General features: G+C 36.1%; 1 protein-coding gene across 5 annotated transcripts in view; it reads right to left on the bottom strand.

Annotated features, from left to right (window-relative positions):
- Positions 1-10,115: 10,115 nt before the first annotated feature.
- The window catches only part of ntng1a (netrin g1a), a 101,744-nt gene continuing 88,034 nt past the window's right edge, over positions 10,116-23,825 (bottom strand). For 3 of the 5 annotated variants that reach the window (XM_066692158.1, XM_066692161.1, XM_066692157.1), the window contains 3 exons: positions 23,557-23,724; positions 19,519-19,653; positions 10,116-11,414 (listed from right to left, as the gene is read on the bottom strand). In XM_066692158.1, coding sequence (XP_066548255.1) covers positions 11,164-11,414; positions 19,519-19,653; positions 23,557-23,724 — 554 coding nt within the window. In that variant the 3' untranslated portion in view covers positions 10,116-11,163. The remainder of the gene's footprint in view (positions 11,415-19,518; positions 19,654-23,556; positions 23,725-23,825) is intronic. The other 2 variants (XM_066692159.1, XM_066692160.1) reach the window with 1 other exon arrangement.

Here is a 23,825-nt window from a genome sequence, read left to right as displayed (position 1 = left end):
GTGAATGTATTAGATGTAGTTGAAGAAATCTAGTCAGGGCCTTTTCTGAATCCTAGAAAACATTTTAAAAACATACACCAGGGACTTTGATCCAATAACAGCAGAATGATAATCAATTTTATACCACATTGCAAAAACATTTCAGTGAGATTTGTTATGCTACAGCAAGCCTTCTAAGCCTAATATTGCACTTTGAAGGACTGTAATTAGTATTTAAGGAATAATTTATGTTTATTACAATTTCCCTGTAACTATATGCTAACAAGCTTGATTTGGAAGTCACTTCTGTATTCAGCAGTGCTTTAAATGTCTAATTAAATTTTGCCAATATTGCAATTAAAGAAGTAAATACTGATATCAGACAACTACCCTGTAATTTCAAAGAAGAAGAAATGTTACAATTTCCTGTCAATAGATTATCATGGCTGGGTTGCAAGATTGATGGTGCAAATGTTGTGGGTATTAATTAGTCACAGGTGCATTACAGAATATTCTATATGAAATGTTAGTTACAAAAGCTATTGGAGGTCAAGATCCAATACAAATAATTTACATTTGACAGTGTGTTTCAACCTTCATACCACCCTTAAACACTTATATATACTTGTATTCTCTCTGCTGCTCGTAAATGATACAAATCATGCAGTGTTAACCTTATTTTTAGTCTCTCCCTTTGGAAAAGTAAATCATGTAAATTTTGTACATTGTAAATTAAGAATACACAACTTTGAATTTGATTTGTAATGGCTTAACTCTCAACATGGTTGAAAATCAAGGTCAGATATACAATGAGCCCATCATGGCTCAAAGCAACATGAAATATCCTTAAATCTGAGTCAGTTTTAAAATGCAATGTAATGTAAATGAAATTGAAAGGTGCTCTTAATATCTTATATTCAGTACTGCCTAAGTGGGAAAGTGCCTATATGGCTTCATTAGAAAACCCTCATCATAGAAATGTGTGTAGAGTAAACTGATGTACTCTGCTATTTGGGGATGAAGTGGGAGTGAAGTCTTCTAATTTCTGACAACTCAAATTAAGGGATTAGACATGTGATGGTTCAGTTTCAATGTGGGCGTCTGGAAAAGGGTTTTCAATTCATGGTCTTCTTTTATCAAGCTTTCTGAAATGCACTTTTAACATGAATGATGCTGTGTAACCTGATATGCACTTGATTTAATTTTAGTGCCCTTGTGATTAAAAGGATCGAAATAAATACAAAGCAATGATTTGACTACAATGAAGTCAAAATATGTGCTGAAGTGTCTTTATCCATTATGTTGTTGTTATTGTAGTTTTTTGTTTGATTCCTTTCATGCCAACTTAACAAATATTTATAAACATACCTTATTTTATTATTATTATTATAGTGTGCTGAAGTAGTTTGACCCTAATTGTACATTCAAATTACATTGTTGTAGTATTTTAAAACATCACAACAATTGCTCAAGAGAAATATTTTTTTGACAACACACCATCAGATTATGCTGACTTCACATACACAAGAAATACATAATCGCAAAACATGTCTCCAAAACTCCATTACAGTATAAAGTACATTTGTGTCCTGAAGCCCTGAAATCACAATCCATAATTGGCCACTAATGCCCTGTGTGCCAACACTTGTCCTCTTGCAAAGTCATCAATATAGAGCACACACAACATTTCAAAATGTATAAATCCCTTTCAAGATATTTTCAAAATAACCCACAGGTGATTTTCTATGTGTTTACTAATATTTATAGATTTCAAAGATCACAGGATCGTCTCTTGTTCTGAAGTCACACTATACGGATCACAATGGCGCACTTTTCATTGGTGATCTTACTTTAAAAAATAATGTACTCATTACAGGACAGAAACAAGTGGAAATCCAGATAATTAGGATCACCCACTTACTGAGGGCAATTAGCAAATTCCACATATAGCGCAGTGGCAGCTGTGCTGGCAGGGAGGGGGCAGTTATAAATAACCCATACAATTTTTTTTTCCTTATAGTGAGTTACAATACAATTCTACTGTTAAATCGTTTTAAGTTAATTATAATAATTAGATCAACAAGGGCAATGTAACTCTATAATGAGAGAAAGATTTATTTTGTTATGTTATAAGTTGAGGTGCTTTCTAACATTGTTTTGCTTTTTAAACATTTACCCGAGAAAGGATTCAGTAGTCACCAAAAACAGATATTACCAAGTTCATGCTGAGACATGCTGAGTTAAAAGGACACAAACAAACTTTAAACGCCTTTTTCTTTGTTGCACAATATGTGTGTCCTTCGGGGACTGATACATTAGTCTTCTCCATGGGCTATGCTAGACCTACGTAGGCATTAGGTCAGGATGGGACAGACTGGCAACAGAGCTGGGAAGTTCTGAGCAAACTAAAAATAACTCAATCAATACGTAGGTTGAGACAGAAAAATTCATATATTGCAGATCTGTAGTGTTTTGCATAAGAAGAGGACAGGCAATATATGTAGACGAAGTAAAGGTTAAATGTATGTTCTATCGGGAAAATGTTCCACCATTTCAGAAAGCAGCTAGACTTCCCTTTTTACTATGTATATGGGTTGGTAAATTAATTATTCTAAACCAATTATCCACTTTCAATCTACCAATCATATTATCTACCACCTTGGACGAGTGACATTTATACACAGAGGTAGACAACAGTTACTAGTTTTCCAAAAGGCCCTGTAAATTATTAATGTACTTTCTTTAAACAAGTGAGATATAGCGGCTGCTGTCTGGAGGGTTTCAAGGCATTTTTGAGCCCAGGGCTGTGAAAGTGACATTTTGCAGCGTGAAGAGGACTTGTTCTAATACCACAATATTTTCGCATATCAGCTCACGGCACACTAACTTTGGATTTGGTCTGGCCCCGTGTTGGATTAAGCACGTTTCTATTCCACTCCGCCAAACCGCACAATACCTGATTTGGGTAAGGTCACACATACCCCTCATTTGTCCTGGTATCTGTTCGGATCGCATGTATGTTTATTTCAATTGCAGTTTGACTGAGTTCCCCTTTATTTTTGCTCCCAAAAGACTGGGGAATATGCTGAGGAAGTACAAACCTCGCCACATCACTGACACAGTCTTCAATATACCTCAGGCAAACACTCTTTCTTCTGTTACTGAATTGAACAGTGTAGTAACAGGGGGCCGCAAAAGCACCTATCAATGCCTGAGCACAATTACCCTTTAATTATAGCATAATGCAATTGTTTATTCTGTTCTGCTCTGTTTAAATATTAATACTGTTTGTCTACCTATTTTTTCTCCTAATTAGGTTTTAGGATGGAAAGGGCTATGTATTTCTAAAAATGTACAATTGTTAGATCCAAATGCTATCCTTATGTTCTGTAGAACTACTAACCATAAAATAAAATAAATGATCTCAAAGGCTCTTTTATTTCAATCATGTACACATGTTTCAATCAAATTACAATTCTGTTCTTGCAGTCTGAATTTGCTTATATTTAATGAGCATTTCTAAGTAAACACAAAATGAGACTTGCTTTCAAAAATTTCCTTTTCTTTTTTTAATTCTCTGCTCAACAAGCACCTACATTGTTTCCATTGCTTTACCTTTTCTGTAGTTTCACAAATCTGGGGACTAACAGGCTTGTTGAATAACTGGCAATAGAAATAGGACATTTTCTCTAGTATATATTCTATATGAATGTGCCAAAATCATGTGCCAAAGCACCTTCAGTCCTGGAAGAGAAAAAAGGCTTTCCAGTATCATGGAAACAATGAAAGTGACAACTAGAATAGAAAACACGAAAGTCAAAATGATCATTACATTTTCTAATATTATGTCATTGTGGTTGATAATTTATTACCGATGCCTTGACAGTTACCTGCACTCCACTAGTGACTGTGCTTTGTCTTTCTATATTTATTTCTGTTTCGTTTTAAACATTTATAAAATGAGAATTAAAACAATGCGAAAATAAATCTTGAAACGCCTTGGACTGGTTACCGGAATATGCATTGAGTAATTTCACTTATTGATACAGATTTATATATATTTTAGATAGCCTTGCATGTTTTCACAGTTTACGGTAATGTTTTTGTACGTTGCTGACACACTATGGAAATAAAAGTTGTAGCAAAATATTATTTGAGTGGGATGCTCTGTTGTCTCCAATCTCTACAATACGGTGCTAAGAAGATATTAGTTTAGCATCTAATTAGTGTCCATTTCCTTTCCCTTGCAATGGAGTGCATTCCCTGGAAGTGGCTGAACATCTTTCTGGTGAATCACAGTGGAGAATGTGTATTTTGTCATTTAATGTAAGAGGTGTGCATTGCAAAAGCATTGTTCTAAACCACTCTATCTCTTGTGTGTGTGGGGGGTGGGACTTTCTATGTTATCACTGTATCATTTTGAACATCTGTTCTGCATGCTTCCTGGAGTCATGGCCAGTCCCTTCTGGAATTAGAAATCTCTTGCCATTGTATATCTTACACAATACTGGATATTTTCAACAGAAATGGTGAAACTCACTTAACCACACACAGAACGAAGAAGCCCATTGGCTGCCACAGAACGCTCAATGAACGTCAAGGCTATCTTATTTCATCTTGTTCAAAAGAGCATCCCCTGCCATGTGTTTGAATTCACCTCCACCTCCCCAGCCTCCGCCTGCGTCCCCTTCAATGTGAGGCCAAAGCCAAATGTCTGTGTAATATAACTGCAAAACATTGTCAATAAACTTCACATTATTGCATGAGTTGTCCTGTCCTTATTAATCAATCAATCAATCAATTTGCTTTCCCAGTAAGAAATAATCTTACCTGCCCCCCCCTCTCCATTCGATTGTGCATAAGGACCCTCTTCCAGCTGGCTGAGAGTTATTTCCATGGATGTTTGTGTGAGGGTATGCTTTCCCTCTGACTGCTTCTTAAGTGACTTTTGGATGTGATGCGATATGCTTCACTCATTCCCTTTTTGCTGTCTGTCATAAAGTTTTGGTTTCTTGCCTTCTGTCAGCTTTGAGTTTGAAGTGGAAGCCAGCGGGGAGTCGTGGGGATCTGCCCCACAGTAGGTAATAAGCCAAAGGGCTTCTGGCTTCGCTGCTGGGGCGACTGTATTCATGAACAACCATTGCTCGGGAGTCTTTGCAGTGTGAGTCCTCAACCCGGCATTTGTGTTTCTGTCAATTATTTTTAAAGAAATAAAATGCTTTAAACACTAAAAATAGCGAATTACAAATCCCTTTATCTGATATGAAGGATAGGTATGACATTCATGACTATGTTCTAATCTGTCGCAGATTAGTCTAGCTTCCTCCCAGACAACTATCTTCTCCGAGGTAATAAATGAAAAGACAATCTTTCCCCCCCTTTTTAATAAAAAATTGCTTAATTGCAAGTAATCTTTTCCACCATATGTCACAAGTAGGGTGGCTGTATTTGTATTCATGACCCATCCTGGGATTTGAATATCATTTTCTACCTCACAGTTGCATGAATGCATCCACAGTCAGTGAAACAATTTCATCTGGAGTACACTGGAGCCCGGCCAAGTCTTTCCTATACACAGATTAGCTCCATTTCTGATACCCCCATGAAACATCCTGATTTAATAATGTTCATCTGCTGTAATTTAAAGATCTATAACGTGTTATCTGATATAGTACATTTTGTTGATGTTTGTTGAATCTAAAGTGGTAATTGTTATTTGTTTAATATAATTTCACCGATATCAGTTACATTTAAAATAAATATAGTTCACCCATCACCCATTTATTTAGTTTGTTCTTATCATCCCTTTAATGCCAGACATTGTTTGCGTTGTCTAGTTACACTAGAAAGGTTGTTATTCCATGTTCTGGATATCCTAACATGCATAATTAGTAGTTATAGGTAATTAGTACATAATATACTTTTTACTTGTAACAGCATACAGGAACTGTTAACAATTAATTTACAAATGGTCAGCTATAGTTGTAGGTCCTGTAATTATACACATACATATTTATACACACGGGTGACAAATCAAAGGAAAAACAACATAAAGTGTGTCAGTGAGGTGTTGGGCACCACGAGCCCCAGAACAGCTTCAATGCTCTTGGCACAGATTCTACGAGTCTCTGGACTCTACTGGAGGGATGAACACCATTCTTCCAAAAGATATTCCCTCATTTGGGGTTTTGATGATGGTGGTGGAGAGCGCTGTCTAACACGTTGGTCCACAATCTCCCATAGGTGTTCAATTGGGTTGAGATCTGGTGACTGCCAAGGCCAGAGCATATGATTCACATCATTTTCATTCTCATCACACCATTCAGTGAGCCCTGTTAATTGTTTAATTGTATCATGCAGTACACCTGTTTGGAGGCATCTGCATTCGTTATGTTCCTCCACTCATTTATTCAGGTTTTTCCTTTAATTTGTCACCTGTCTGCATATATATATATATATATATACACAGTGCCTATAGAAAGTTTACACACCCTTTCAAAATGTTCACTTTATGAAAGTCTGGACTTAAAATGCATCTCCCAACAGACACACAGCTGTAATTTCTACCAAAGGTAACTCAGGGGGGTGGATACTTATCCAGTTATGATATTTCAATTGTTTATTTATATATATATATATATATATATCACAATAAAAACGTTCCCCATTAATAGTGTGGAGTATTGTGTATAGATACGTGGAACGAAAAACTAATTTAAATGCATGAAACTCTGAGGCACTGACACAACAAAATGTGAAAATGGTTCAAGGGGGCGCAGACTTTCTACAGGCGCTGTATATTCCTGTGAGTGATTAATTCCTGTCAGACTGTAGGAAATATTATGCTTACCCTGTCATACACCCAAATTAATTGATTTCCCTAATATCAGTTGGTGGGGATATTTACATAACCATACACAAAACAATACTAAAGGTTGCGTTTTGACACATATGTATACACTGGCCAATTAGTGGGAGGCTTGTTTAGAGTTTAAAAATACGTGTACTGAATCATTGAGTCAGACTTCTGCACGGCGTGGGGTCGGCACAGAGAGATTGTAATATGCCTCTCAGATTGCTCCCACTGTCGGTTGTGATTTGTGTTCTATGAGTAATAATAAAGCAAGCTAAACCCCGGTCCAAAGCTGGTCAAGGTTTCCTCTCTCCGCATCGCATCCATTATTCTGCACCTGCGCATCATGACAGATTTCGGAGGGGGATCCCAATCTTGTGGCGTGTTCACACAGGCTGCCATTACATAATACTGCTGCTGTGCAAACAACAAATAAATCAAGTGTTAAGTTGTATACTAAGCATATGTTGTATAGAGATTTACATTCAATCGAGTGCAATCACTGACACTTTTTTCAACTTATTTATTGGGAAAATGTATATAATACTTTACATTCGCAAGTGAAATAATCCATCAGAAAACAAAGACAAAAATCACTGTCATATCAAGAACGCAGTGGACTAGCAATGGTATTATCCTGGTCTCGACCTTGATCCAACTTCATTTTGATTATTGGGGACAACATGAGTTCCAAGTAATACAATTCCATAATATTTATAATTTGAAATTAAAGGACATCTCAGCTTTTGGGGAAGCAATAACATGCTTGGCTGGAGGCAGAGAGATTGGCTTGATCCGAGGTGTAGACTGTCAGTCCCTTCTATTTTGGAATCTGATGTTCTTTCTGACTACATTAAATAAAAAAATATATTGTTTTGATTCTTCCACATGGTAATAATAATATAGGGTTTGAATCAGTCAAATCCAGTCGTTTTGGAATCAGTTGAGGCTGAGTCTTACACTTTGCTGGCTTTTCCTATTACTAGAGTTTACCCGACGCAAGGCCTCTGTTAAATATTGAGTTTGGGATTTAAGTTGGGTTGAAGTTTCAATTTAATCTGGCTCTTCGTTTGCAATTCAGGAAATAAATAGAGCACATAAGCTCTGTAATAGATTAAGGTTATTACTTTCAAATCAGCTCAAAATGTTAGTGATATGAATGCTACTTCTTCATGCGTACAGAGTCAATTTTGTTCCCTTAAAAAATATCCCTACAGAAATGAATTAGAAAACAAGAAGAGTCAAACTCTCCACCTACTATAAGTTAGATTTTTTTTTTTAAGTGTAAGGCATTTGTTTTTTTCAATCCGAAGCAAACTCCCATTCTTGGATCATGGAAACTTTGTATTTGTTTTTCTGTTGTTCAGTGTGTCTTGCACAGCTGTAGGTAGCTCATAAATAAGTTCAGACACTCAATCATACATTCTGCGGAGTACAAAAAGAAACATCAGCCGTGTTTCTGTCTTTTGGAGTGGATCTTGCACTGCTGTAGCTCAAGCGTAATTTCAAACACTCAATCATAGAATTTGTCACAAAAAATTAGAGTCAGAAAGTCCACTTAATACTAAGTTAACTTTAGTTTTAAAGTTTTTTTAGTATTCCACAGATTTTGGGTTTGAATCTTTCAAATTATAGATGAACTGTCTACAGTTTGACAAGACCTACTACATAAACTTTGAACGCCGCCTCTCAGTGAGACATCAATACCTGTTAATATTTAATTTCCCCCCTCTGACAATACATTCCATTGAAACAGATCTTTACTGGATTGAATTTAAGATAAATTGCTTATAAATCACAGGAAAAAACTACAATATTGAGGCATTCTTCCAATTACATTCCTTTCTAGATTGCATTCCTATGCTATTGAAACATTAATGAAAACTAAACTTTAGATTAACTAGTTTTGTGTAGTTTTGCTGCTGTTGTCTTTAAAAAATTTTTTTTTCTTTTTCGGGCAGTTTTAATACTGTTTTTCTTTCTTTAATTGGAACTTCCGCAAGACTCTTGTGCTCACAGGCATTATATCAATCGAAATGGTAATCTTTTTGCTGAAAATATTGTATTTCCCCTGAAAGGATGCACATATATATAACACTGACATTACCTTTGTGTCCTCGTAAAACAAACGCTTGATCCCCATTTAACAAAATGAGCGATCTCATCTCCAGTCTGCTTTGTGCTGGAGGCTTGGAGTAACCGACACTGACTTTGGTATCCATTAATAATGAAAATTATGATACTGTTGCCACTTACAGCTAATGGTACTCTAGCTAGTGATACGGAAGTGGGAAGCAATTTATACCAGAAAACATTTAATACATCCATTCTGTATTTCTTTTCTGCACCTTTAAAGTAGTTACGTTATTAAGATACTGTGTGATCTTGTTACTCTAAACAGTAGGATGTGTCATTAATATAATGCACTGCCATCAAACTCCTTTTTTTATTTTGAAGACTTTTGTGAAAGCTTTTCAAATGATACATTGTTAGGTAGGGCAAATGAAAGCTTTGTACCATAAAAGTCCAGCTTTTGCACATTAAATTCTAGTCTTCTGTGTATGGAATATTTTAATTCTGAATTAGAACTTATAAAGGGAACAACAGTGTAACAATGCACAACTATTGGCACATATCCAAAAGAGGCATGAATGTGACAGTCCATTCACAGACAACTTGGGCATTCTTGGTGACAGATCTGTAAAAATACGATTGTCTCCCTCTCTTCAGTGCAACTTTTGTGCAGCTGGAAAATCACAGTCGAGGCATACACAGCAATATTTTCCGTATTAATCCCACAAGGAAAATCACTTTTAAAATATCTTATTTTTAACTCTGCCGTTTTTTCCTGGTATCACAGGAGTGATTGTATATTCATGTGTTTTGACTGTGTCTTGTCTCAAAGCGCTCACACTGCATGGCTTTGAGAAGATCTTATGGATGCTTTTTGTGTACAACAGTTTTGTGTGGCTTTTTTTTTGATAATTCAGATGGCGTGCATATTTTTCTAATGTTTTGTAAAGGACTACAGGGAAACATGGAAATACACACAAAAAACACTATGTTAAGTTATTTGAAAAACAAAAAAAGAGCTGTACTTTACTTGCAGCTCATCTCTCTATCCGTAAAGCTCTGGGGGTCACATTTAAATACTCATTATTTAATTATTTAATATGTTTAAGGAAATTGTATCGATCGGTCAATTCATGTTTTGTTATCCCCTTTGACATTTGTTTTCTGTAAATTCAAAAACAAACAATCAAAACACTTGACTTTTTTAGTTTTTCTTTTATTCACTTAAATTTTCCAGTGTTAAAGCAACAAGAAAACATTGAGAATGTCCTTTGGTGGAATCTTATTACACTTTAGTATATATGTAAACTGATATTCTTTGATGCCAGCACGTTGCCAATACAGAGGAATCTCTGCACAACCAAATAAAAATAAAAAATAAAACATTTCTTCTATATTGTTCATTTCTTTCTTAGAGTAAATATATTAACAAGTTGCCTTTTAACACAAATAGGCAATGATACAAAAAAAAATCTACATATTACATTTTTTGTTTTTCAAGAAAATAACCATTTTATACAAAAAGATTAAATACACTGATGTTTCTATAACCACTTTTTTTTTCAGGTGAACACTAGCATCGTACTTGAGCCAGTGTTTCTAATATACAAGAATATGATTGGCTTGACTTGCTTTTGGGGGCGGGGCTATTACACATGTGCGTCACTAACATCAGACAAAAAAATCTTTCAACCAACAAGGGTTACAGAGCAACGTTCACAAAAGCACAGGTTATTGGAAGGAAGGAGTTGGGACTATAGCAGGTCAAACATGGCAGTCTGAATGTAATTCCTTATATCCACAATGCACTGACAGCAAAGAATGCTCCCACGTCGCTGGTCCACACAAACTGGACAATCCTATATTGCACTGCATCTGACTAGTTTATAGCAATCCAGCTCACACTTTCTCCAAAGCATCCCCAGTGTATCTTTGCAACTCGCATTGTGATCGCCGGTTAGAAGTGCAGCTGCCATTGTCTTGGTGAGGTTGAAGAAAAGCAGTCTATGGACTCCAGACCCTCCCCAGGAGAATAGTATCTGTTATGGCTTAGTTCACTGGCCTCCATTGACTTTTGAGCTTTATGAAGCAAATGCTCAGTTGTTTTTAATATCTTGTTGTTTTATAATAATAATATAGATATATATTTTAATTTATTTTTGAATTTTTGCTTTCATTCTGGCACATTCCTTATCAACAGCCTGGCTCTGAAGCTGGTGGACTGCTCCGAAGCTTTTTTTTTTTCTTGTTTTCTTGTTTTAAAGTGTCAGATGGGCACAGGCTCCTTGCAGCAGCGCGGTCACAAGCAGGGGCAGTAGGAGCACAGGAGAGCGCGGGCCAGAGAGGGCGCTCTGGCCGGAGTTTGAGCCGCCGCAGCCCCCCACCTCGCTTTCACATTTCTGCTTCTCACACAGAAGGCCAGTGTACCCTGTCGGGCACTGGCAGCGCAGGTTGTTATGGCAAATGCCCCCGTTCTGACAGCGCAGGAGTTCATTGTCACAAACCCGGGCTGTAGAGATAAACAGATTTAGGAAGAGGTGAGCGCTAGATCTTTGAAGTGTCAATTAAGCTCATGACTAAACAACAGGGGGAAAAAGGGTCTTTCAAAGCATACCAGTTTATTTTAGCTATATAAATGCTCTTTTAGTTGAGTTAGTTGAGTTATTATAGTGCCTTAGAAGAGTTAAACCATAAACCATTTGTTTTCAGTCTTCAATGCTTATTTACAGTAAGAGGAAGCAACAGCATTTTCATGTGTCAAGGAAGACAGACCATATTAGAGTAAATTGAAAAACCTCCTTCCTTGAAGTGGAACAATATCCATTACCAACGGGTTTCCCTTTCTTAAGTACCGCATTTACTGTACATTTTATATCACAGTTCATTGTAAGTGCACACATATGTGACCCGAAAGCCCCTGCATATGAAGTTGTATCACAGATTCACTTTATCTCAGACCTGGCGCTGCCCAAATGGGAACAAGTTAATGGCCTTAAGGGAACTAGGGTTGTGACAGCAACCTATCTTTTCACAGCAGAATGGGAGTATGAGCTGTTACCAGTGGGTACTCCGTTCCCAAGCCAGACGATCAGATGAGAAAAAAAGGGAAGAGAGAACTGAAAAATGGCCAGATTCACCAAAAGTAATTCCCCAGATGGCATTCCAGGGGCAATGGCACTGGCAATGTATAGCACAATAGAGGTACTGGTGGTTTGTCGACTGGTGGGGGTGGCGATTTGGTGACCGGGGAATGGCGGACAATGGACTTAATTCGTTATAGTAAATTATACAAGGGTATACTCAAGAGCTTCCAAAATTACATAGGCATACACAAAGTCCCCTTCAAATTACGTGAGCATACGGCGTATGTAAGGCAGAGCTTAAACAGAGCATGAGCAAAAGGGAAAATATGCCTTCTTTCTGCAGACAATCATAATATGATGATAATATCATAATACAGTATACAATACCACATTTTCTGATTGAAGATAGCATTCAGTATAAAGATAGCAGTAGGTTACAGGAGAACCAAGAGAACAGCAACATGTGATAAGCATTTGACAGTGAGGAAAAAGATGAAGGTATATATTTTTCTATATGTATTTCTGGAAACACACATTTGCACTTACAATGATATTTGCTGAAATGTGTCTTGATCTAAGCTGGGAAAACCCTGTTAGTAATGCCTTTTGTTCCTAGACAGCTATGGTTGTATAATGCTACATTGTACAGGAACTATAGACTAAACCCTTTTGAAATTATAGGCATTTCTAATTAAAGGAAGTCTAATGTGGGCATTCATTGCAAACTGCTCAGGGAATCCTGCATACGAGTTTTATAGGTTAACACAGTTAAAGCAAAACACAGGCTCGGTTGAAGTGGCATAAAGACAAGTATGAAACTAAAGCCTCAGGGGGTTGTTGTTTAATTTGAAAGAATAACGACGGATTACACCAATGTAGCTGGAAAATTGTGGGAACAATAGCTATCAGAAGAGAGAATGTATTCTATGTTGGATTATTTCTATAGCAGACCAGCAGATGATGCTGTGAAACTTGTTCACTGGGTGTTAGGGTGGAAACTAAGAAGTGAAAGTAATTTTTGATGGGAATAAAACAAGAGGGTTAATATACAGCATTTTGTTTAATGACAAAGGTATTCTCTTCATATAGATCATATAAATACACCGATGAACCATAACATTATGACCACTGACAGGTGAAGTGACTAACACTGATCATCTCCTTATCATGGCACCTGTCAGTGGGTGGGATATATTAGGCAGCAAGTGAACATTTTGTCCTCAAAGTTGATGTGTTAGAAACAGAAAAAATGGGAAGCGTAAGGATCTGAGGGACTTTGACAAGGGCCAAATTGTGATGGCTAGACGACTGGGTCAGAGCATCTCCAAAACTGCAGCTCTTGTGGGGTGTTCCCGGTCTACAGTGGTCAGTACCTATCAAAAGTGGTCCAAGGAAGGAAAAGCGGTGAACCGGCGACAGGGTCATGGGTGGCCAAGGCTCATTGATGCATGTGGGGAGCGAAGGCTGGCCCGTGTGGTCCGATCCAACATACGAGCTACTGTAGCTCAATTGCTGAAAAAGTTAATGCTAGTTCTGACAGAAAGGTGTCAGAACACACGGTGCATCGCAGTTTGTTGCGTATGGGGCTGCGCAGCCGCAGACCAGTCAGGGTACCCATGCTGACCCCTGTCCACTGCCGAAAGCGCCTACAATGGGCACGTGAGCATCAGAACTGGACCACAGAGCAATGTAGGAAGGTGGCCTGGTCTGATGAATCATGAGTTCAAGGTGTTGACTTGGCCTCCAAGTTCCACAGATCTCAATCCAATCGAGCATCTGTGGGATGTGCTGGACAAACAAGTCGGATCCATGGAGGATTGCAACTTACAGGACTTAAAGGATCTGCTGCTAACGTCTTGGTGCCAGATACCACAGCACACCTTCAGAGGTCTAGTGGAGTCCATGCCTCGACGGGTCAGGGCTGTTTTGGCGGCAAAAGGGGGACCTACACAATATTAGGCAGGTGGTCATAATGTTATGGCTGATCGGTGTGTGTATATATATATACACACACACACACACAACAACAGAAACTAAGGAGGATTACAGAACTCAGGAAGTAGTTTGACCCATATTTTCCAATTTGCTGATTTAAGACCCTCACAAGAAAGATCCAGAGACAAGAACATACACATGTTGTGACTGCAGCTGTGAATATTTCAAACTATGAAAAAACTATGAAAAACTATGAAAAAACCAACTGTGCATTAATATCAGGAAAGGGTCAACATAATTTCTCTAGCAGGTTCCTTATTGCTCCTCCTTCGAGCGAACATTGAATTCATTCTTACAGATGTTTCTCTAATTCATGAGATGTTATTTGCTAACAAGAGTATAAAGGATATGTTTACATGCAAACCCTTAGTAAATCTGCTAAGTTTTTGTTAATTTGTTTCTGTTAATTTATATAATCGCACACAGACCATTTTTAATTTTGTAGTATTTGTAGTTATCTTAATCTGTGACACTTATGCCATGATATAGCTTATGCTCATTGACTATATGTTATGACTATCCCAATGTAATCATGACTATATCATGCTGGAATCAGTTTTCAAAACAGTCCATGGAATTCCAACAAGCTTTCAACAAAGAGGCTATTCAAGTTATGCCCTTTATCCTATCACTTGCTCTATTAATAGACAGCTGAACTATTGAAGAATTATGCATTGTAACATGAATAATCATAAAGTCATTAATTACACATGACAACATAAAGTTGCAGCCCCAAGATTTTTCGAGAAAATTAAAAGCCATCCGCAAAGTGTTTGAACAGATAATTTGTTGTGTATTCACGCACGGTCATTACCACACATGTCTGCCATTATGCACTGTGACACATTGGCTTGTACACTACACTAATTAGATGCCACATATGTTGGGGGAACTGGGCCCATTCTTTGTAGCATCCTGGAAAAAAAAACTACTGTTCATGACTGAATTTCCACCAGGACGGTGTCATTTGCGCTTAATTAAAGATCTTATGAGCATTCATTGAATATGCATAATTATTCACAGGTTAAAATATTAACATATTCAGTCATTATCTCTATGCATAAATTAATAGCCATATATCACTATTGTTTGCATATGGAGTATAAATACCAGGAACATTGGAAGTCTGTGAGAAACAATGCAATCCCAGGAGAAGCCCTGAAACCCATGCTTATAATAATAATTCTTAATATTCCTTGCAGATTGGGAGAAGAAGCTTTTTTTCAGTCATTAACCCTGCTTTTATGATTGGGTTTGTGATGTTAACTCCATGGTGATTTTTCACAGGTATACGTGGATATTTCCCTCATATTCAAAAAGGAATAATACAAAAAATAAGCCAAACAATGGATTATTATCCATTGCCACTGAAAGGAGTATGGCGTTGTCATCAAAGTCGCTGTTTTAAAGCATCTTTGGGACAACATATTGAGAGAAAGTACTTCATATTTAATTGCATATGGTGGTAATGGTGGTGGTAGATGGAGGGATACACATGTTTCTCATCCTATATCCTTGACATGGGAATTCAGAACAACACAAATTGTAGAAATATGTAATACAATACACTTAATCTATTATTCATTGACTATGCATTCTTCCCCAAACATAATAAATACATGCATGTAAACAGTCTGGTGACACAGTCTGGTTGAAGAGCAGCCAAAGCAGGGACTTAATACAAAGAATCGGAGGTTGAAAGGGACATTTGGCATCTAACGAAAGTCCACAGTATATGAAGAACAAAATATGATATACACCTATTACAGTTAATGAAAGACTTAAAATATATGCTATTCCTTTCTAGTGCTAGAAATGTCTGTGATATGATATTTTGTACATCCATGACAGCGTCAGTAGTACTTAATTAAAATGAAATATCTGTAAAATAATGTTTTACCCAGAGCATTTGCCTTTAATTAAGGCATAGGCAAGACTTTATTAATTATATATCAATCTTCCCTTTTGTCAGTTCTTTCTATCTTCTTTGCCCTTTGCAAAAAATGGAAATTGCAGTAGGCATTATTAAGTTTGCCCCGGAGAAAGAATGTAGCATGAATAACAATGCAGTCATTTAAAAAAAAAAATTAAAATACATATAATGAACAGGAAATCTATTTTTTTTATATATAATCGGTTTGCCAGATACTAAATATTTCAGATTAAAACATTATTAAATAAATTGCTCTCTGCATACTGATATACAGAATTACCACTATATTATATTAGCCGATACTTTAATTCAAAACAGGCATTAAACCTTTGAATAACACAGGCTAGGAGGTTATTACCCACTTGCCCTAGTAAGAGCTATCTCTTTCCTTATTAGCATTCTATTAATAGCATGAGAGTTGCAATGAAGTAATAGTGGCATTACTATAACTTATTAAAACAAAACAATGAAGTATCCTACTAAAAACACTTAGTTGTGTGTGTAGGGAAAATACTTTTTTTATAGAATTGTTCCCAGTTTTCCAGCAACAATCAAGCAAATAAATATGATTGTACTTCATACTTTCTTCAAAACTAAAAAAAGCATCATTATACAAACAAGTGTGACAGATCTACAGTGTTGTGTAATTCTTGGAAGGTGATACCTCATCAATTTGTCAGCAGGTTGAATTTAGGAGTTATAGCATCTGCTGTACTGGGCATTAAGGTCTTGTAGGGCGGGAAGATAATGTACAATAACGCACATGCGCTGCTGCACTGGCATAAGCTGTTCTGAATGCGGTGCCGTTAACAGTGTGCTTTGCGTGATTGATATAAAAAGCATGCACAACACTGGCAGATTGCAAGTCTGATTCATTACTCCAGGGAAACTTCACAAGGCTCCTTGTCTTCTTACCAAGAAAACACATTGTGCATTCGCTGGCTGCTGATGTGTTGGTCTTTAAACAGATATTTTTTGCTTTGCTGTTTGTTTACTGTAGCCTGATGAAAAAATAAGGATGATGCTGCTAATTCGCTGTAAAGGTCAAAATGCTACATGGTGTATTTTTGTTCAGCTTCCGAAAATAGAAAAACAAAATAAAAAGCAGATAAAACACAAACAAACAAAATCTGTCGCTTTACCAAAGTAGACTGTCACTATCACTGTAAAGTGTTCGAAGTGTTCAATGAAAAAGAGCCTGTGGTAACATTAACAATAAAATGTGTGTGATAAGCTGTTCTTCTAAGCGTAATAAAACAAGCAAACAAACACACACACACAAAGGTCATATAACACTGTTTTGTAGAATTAAAAAAATACACTGAAATGAGATGCATATATCATACTATTCCTGACTAGGTTTCATTCTGGGATTTAAGGGGAAAACATAATTTCTAAAGTAGCAAGTAGAATAAAAATAGAGTGAATAACTTAATGTAGAATGTTGCCCATGTTCATTCAACCAAATGTATTTCATGCAAATGGGTATTTTGTTTACCATCATATTTAAGAAAAGACGTCTATTGCTTTACTTTTTGTTTACTATAGACATAAAAAAACAAAATCTTCCTTGATGACAAAATGCGATTGCTTAGACCTATCTGCGACTATGTATACTAGATATAGATAAAACTCATGAATAAGTGGCAATGCATTTAATTTTTGGTATGTATATGGGCCTACACAAAAGTAGCGGTGCAACAGCATTTTAATTTGAGTGAAAGCAGTCCGACAAAGTCTACTTAGTAAAATATGAATTGTTTCATATCCACGCACAACTGAAACTGTCGATGTACAGTTTTGCTTATTTGTTTTTGGTGACTTGACGTATTTGTAATGTGCCAGTCTGCATTGAGTCGGCACTTTGAACTTCTCAATGAATAGATTTACTGAAAGTCAGAGCAGTGGTAATAGAAAATATCCCATTTTAGAGAACTCGACACTTTGGAAATTACAGGATGCATGGAGCATTTCCCCCCGTCTTTAATACATACAAAAGAAGTTCCCAAAATCCAAATTGATATATTTAATGTGGATCTGAAAAAAGGCAAGATAAGACCGGTCTAGTGATTGCATTTCTTTGCTTTTACAACCTCTCCCTTTGTATTAGTATGCTGGGGAAAAAGTACAGTGACTCCAGAGGGCATATGAATCTCATCATCCTGGGTATTTTCATTTGATTTTGTCTCCCAAGTGTCAGAGAATTTTTATAAGGTAAAGCACAGGAAAATTGAGGTTACAAGAACTCATGAATACATGCCATACCTTTCATGGTTAAACCCCCATATTCAAAGCAAAATAAACTATGAAGTAAAAATTTGGTTACCATTACCTCATACTTTTGGGGAGTTTATTATTATATTCTTGTGTGATTTCAGTTCCATTATACAAGAAAGCCTTTACTTAAAATGACTCACCTTTTCCCATGGCGATATCTAGAGACAAGATAATCTGCAGCCCCCTACTGCATGAACATGCAACTAAAGACCTAACCATTACATTGCAGTTTTCAATTGGAAATATACTGCATCTGGTTTGATTCTTCAAGGTATGCTAGTCTTTCTGCAGTCAACAGCCATATTTTGGTGACAGGAACCCACTGTGAAAAAGCTACCTTGGGCCAGAAGTTGTTTTAGTATTACAGTTTAATCTGTTTATGGGCGGGATTCAATCAAAAGTTTTACCCACCCGCTAACAGCCAACCTAGTCGTGGTTACATTCATGACTAGAAGAAATCTTATACAAAATAAGGCTGTAACTGGGTACAGATCTGTATTTATGTATTAGTAAAAGTTTGTATTTAAATCTCAGACCATGTGTATAAAAAAAACTATAATATAAACTACAAGAAAGTTTAGAAACATTTATACACCATCTTATCCACAAATTTGCCTCATTAAGTAGTAGTGTATTTGATTGTTTTCAATATTATGCATGTGTCATATGAATATGGAAATGTATATGCTGATATTAGTGCTCATGAAAAAAATAAGGATGCACTATATTCCCTCTATAAATATGCACACATATCTTTAGAGACATGTATTAAAATACCTCTTAAAAGTAGTATTAGGACAAAGAAACCAGGTAACTATATCAATAATACAATACATTATATTGAAAGAGCACTACATACTGTAAGAATTAAGAATTAATTCATATTTATATATATTTCACCTTTGCTTGATATCTACTGCCAAAATAATATAATTGTTGTAGCATATTAAAAAGCTAGGACATGCTTTCGGACATGCTAGGACATGCTACAAGAATGTGTTTTAAGTTTTATTCTTTGGTATTAAACTAAGCCAGTGCATAAAATGACTCTGATAATCCAAAATCATGCAGGAAAAACTGCCACTGCTGAAGAGAGCAAATTAAAGCTCTAATAAATTCAGTCAGAAAGTACTGAATAATTTTATCATGGAGAACAGTAAATCAAGAACACAAAGTTAGCATTTAAAGCTGGTGTTAGCACTTATTTTGAAATTATCATTGTGCTCTTGGTCTTTTCTGCTATTTACAGGCATTTAGGAGCTCATGCTAGTAACTGGCAGCAAAAAAAGTGCAGGAGAAAGGCTGCTCGAGAGGGTTTTACTTACATTCGCAGCCATTGTCCCATATATATCCCGGCAGACATTCATCGCATTTAGCCCCTGTTGTTCCCTCCTTACATTTACAAAATCCTGTGCCATTACAGCGATCACTGTCTGAGCCAAAGGGATTACAATTACAGTCTGTAGAAACAAGACACATACACATACACACTGGAGACTAGTTTATGGGTTAGTGATTGCACAGCTTTTATAAATAATGTCTTGCGATCCTAAAGAAGCTCATCTGTTTTCTTATTATAGAATTTAGTTTTCTGGTTTGTGGAGATTAAATTAGAAAATAATCAACCACATTAACGCAGAAACACTACAATTTGAAAGGTAATGAGATGCACTTTGGAAAATGGAAAGAAATGTATCCATTTAAAGTGGATACATTTAGTATGCATCTTTTTTTTTTTTTTTTTTTTTTTTTTAGAAATGGTAAAATCATACAGGTCAAAGAAAATCTGTTTTAAATGTATTTATTTTAACAAATTCAAAATGTACCAGACCATAGTATTCTTCATTATTGGATAAGAAGACAGATATCTTTAAGACTATATGGAAACAGAACAAAATGTTAACACTTCCTAAAGATGGTATCCAAATTGCATTATTGTAGGTTTCCTTACTAAACATGATAGATGAACCTTTCATATTATGCACAGTACATAAAAAAACATGCCTCAACATATATATAACACAATTAGGTCTTCTGTCTTTTTCTCATTATGAAATTAATTCAGCCATCATGCCTGATTATGTTTATAGGACCATTACAGTAACATTTTCTTTGGGCACTGCTACATTAATCAGACTCGTCGAGGCCAATTTTTATATGCAAATATAATATAAAAACTACGGGAAGCAATTATGTTGTTAATTCTAAATTAAAGTGTGTGTTTCAGAGCATTGGGGGAGAATGATATGTGAACTACAACTGAAAAAGCACATTTGTAAATGTAATATTCATAACACAAATGTGTCAAATTTCAGAGAATCTGGTTTAAAATTGTATGGGCCTCATGTTTCTCAACAGTTGATGAGAACAGCTGGTAGATAATTAATTATTTCAGCAATTATTAAATTGTAAATGTGTGTAGTTACAAATAATATTGTTCTGCATTAACACAAATAAAAACTGTGCTTTTGGTCAATGGATAAGAGCCACAGAAGACCTTTAGCTCTGTTTGTACCGGGTTAAAGTTCAGACATGATTTATTTCTAATGTTCAGAAGAATTTTGATAATCGTTCTATATATTCAGTGAAATATAAACTAATAATAATAAAATCGGTATAACCAAACCTCAGCTGGGTCAATATTGGTTGTAACATCAGTCCAATGCTTAAACATTTAGTTAACAGTTAAAACAAACGCTCCCTAAGACCTGGGAATAACCATTTCTCCCCAACGTTGCTGCCTGATTGATGTATGAAGCATGTTCCCTCTGAGCTCTGATAGCTCTGGATTTTTATTCAGGCGAGACGACAGTTAAGCCTCAGCTGGCAAAACCAACAAAGGACATTCTGTTGCCTCTGTACTCATGGGTTCATTTATAGCCAGTGTTTGTATGTCTCAGATGCATCAGGGTACCAGTTAACGGCTATGCTTATAAAGATTAAGCCTCCCAATATATGATAAAGACCACACTCTTCTTAATTTGGTTTTCTTGTTGACAGGGATGTGTACGGCGCATCTATATGATTGCTACAGCATTTGGATACCATCTTACCATCAGCTCAAATGTTTTGAAACTTATTAAACACGCTAGATCAGATTGTATGAGACAGAAACAACAAAACAGCAGGTAAACCAAGATGAATGAGTGGAGAAAATAGGACATGAATGATTTCTTTTTCTGTGGGACAGGTTAACTACTACATCATTTACTCTGTCAGTGTAAGGGTTTGCCCTATTTAAAATGCTGTTCTTACCTTTTGGTTTAATAAAATCTGAGGTATTTTTTCCATGCTTGTCAAATCCTTCTTGAATTCATGATACATTTTTAAAAATAAAACTCCTTATGTTTCCTGAATGTCTACGACTTCATTTATCACAGTAAACAGCATACATTAAACTGATATAACTAACTGTATATATGTGCAATTATATATTTTAAATATATATATATATAAAACTTCCTATAAAGGCAATATTTTAACGCTGTGTGTTTAATGTCATATTTATTTCCGTATACTGTCACATAAGTACACAAAACTTGACAGTAAAAATATATACAGGTTTTTGAACCAATTTTACAATGAGAAATATATTTTACATTAAACATGCTTTTTTAAGAATTCTGACAATAAGATTTTCATGTAATACTTTACTGTAGTTTTACTTAAAAAAAAAAAAGGATAAATAAAAAAATGGAATATGACAATGAACGAATGACATCAGACCCATTACTTTACTTTTACGTGTAACTCACTGCAGACAATGGCAGGTCTGCAAAAACAATAAACAGAACCACACAAGAAAACGTTATGTTAGGTTCAGCAATAATCAGCGGCTGTTGGAAAACATTGTGTTAAGTTTAGTATCATTGAGAGATGTATTGAAAAAAGCATACAGAGCCAATTACCTTGACAAAGTGTTTAACTCGTGCTCCTATTTATCCTACTACAACTACTATAATTACAGGTTAAGAATGCACAACATATCATAAACCTCTGTTTTCTTTGGAACGATTATTCTATTTATATTCCAGCCCAGAACCGGCACCCATCTCTGAAATTCAAAAGTATATTATATATACAAGATATAATAAGATAATAAGCTAAGGTATATAGAACCCATGGAATTTAAGATGAGTCCAAATCCATGCTGGGAGCTGTGCCAATGGCATGGCACACAAATGCCCTGAAGGTGCTGCCCAGTCCAGTAGAGATGGAGCTTCTGGTGCATGAATCGCCAAGCTATATCTACAACTATATCTATATTGAATCATATAGTAATTTAAATAATCTCTAACACGTTTAAAATCCTATGGAGGTATACACACAAGGTGCCACGCAGAATACAGTCTCGGAGTCTGAAGATGCTGCCAGTGGGGCATGTGTGTTCATTTACTACCACAGAAAGCTGCCATAAGTGTTTTTCTGCCTTGAAGAGAAACTGTTTGCCGTTATCTCGGCAGGCAACCTGACATGTCTGGCAGGTTGGCAGGATCGTTTACAGTAGAAAGGCAACAATTCTAGAGGTGATATCACATAGCATACATGGTGCCGCTTGGTGGCAAAACCTGCAATCTCTGGGAGTGTATTTGGCATGACCTTGTTTTCATTCTGCATGATAAACTGCATACATGTAATGATATCTTATGTATATATATGCTGTTATATACAGAGGTTTACATTGTTGGATGGTTTCGCAGACCTTGATTAGCACTAGACTGGGACCTAACATGGGGTAGTCCATGTCCACCTGTGAAATCGGCCCTATATATTTTTTCTAAATATCATAGTCTTATCATTGTAATATCAGATAAATATCCTTCAAGTTTATATATATATATATATATATATATATATATATATATATATATATATATATATAAAAATAAATTAAAATCATATAAAAGTATATCTAAATGGTAACAATCAAAGGGTATGATGTTTGACCAGTTCACAATGCATTTATTTTCATTTCTGACAGCATTTATTTCCATTCCCATTTATATATAGGTGGATATGAACATGATGGGATATTTGAATGCACTTTCAGAAAATGAACGACAGAATATTTATGACTTAGAAAAAGTAAGAAACTCCGAGACTGTGAAATTGAGATTATTCACTGTCAGGTCTTACTTCACTTTTTCATTGTCTTCAGTGAGGAACCAATTAAAAAATGATAATAAATAATCTTTTAGTGTATAAGGTCTGTAGAGAGAGAAAGAAAAAGCTTCTTTTGGCACAGCAACAGGAAAACTGAAGATCAGATAGCAGAACATGAAACAGTGGCAGATTAACCATACAGCTGTCAGACGAATGCGCTGGAGGACAGAAGCTGCGATACGTATTATAATCAAACTGACCTATGCACACATTTTCATCGTCCAACTCTGCTGTAGCGTTTCTGTAGTAGCCGAGCTTGCATAACTGACAGTGCTGCCCTCTAGTGTTGTGTTTACAGCTCACGCAAATGACCGTGTTTAGCAGCTCGATGTAACTGCACCGGTTGGAGTGGCCGAAGCATTCACAGTCTTGCAAGGGAGAACAGAAATAATGTATACGTAATGTATATAATGTAGAACAGAATGTATACAGCAGCAGTCAGAGAGCATTTCACATGCGTAATTAGGAT

This window comes from Amia ocellicauda, chromosome 19 (assembly GCF_036373705.1).
Source record: "Amia ocellicauda isolate fAmiCal2 chromosome 19, fAmiCal2.hap1, whole genome shotgun sequence".
NCBI classification, from domain to species: domain Eukaryota; kingdom Metazoa; phylum Chordata; class Actinopteri; order Amiiformes; family Amiidae; genus Amia; species Amia ocellicauda.
Note: the sequence above shows the minus strand (reverse complement) of the source record. Positions and strands in the feature narration are given on the sequence as shown.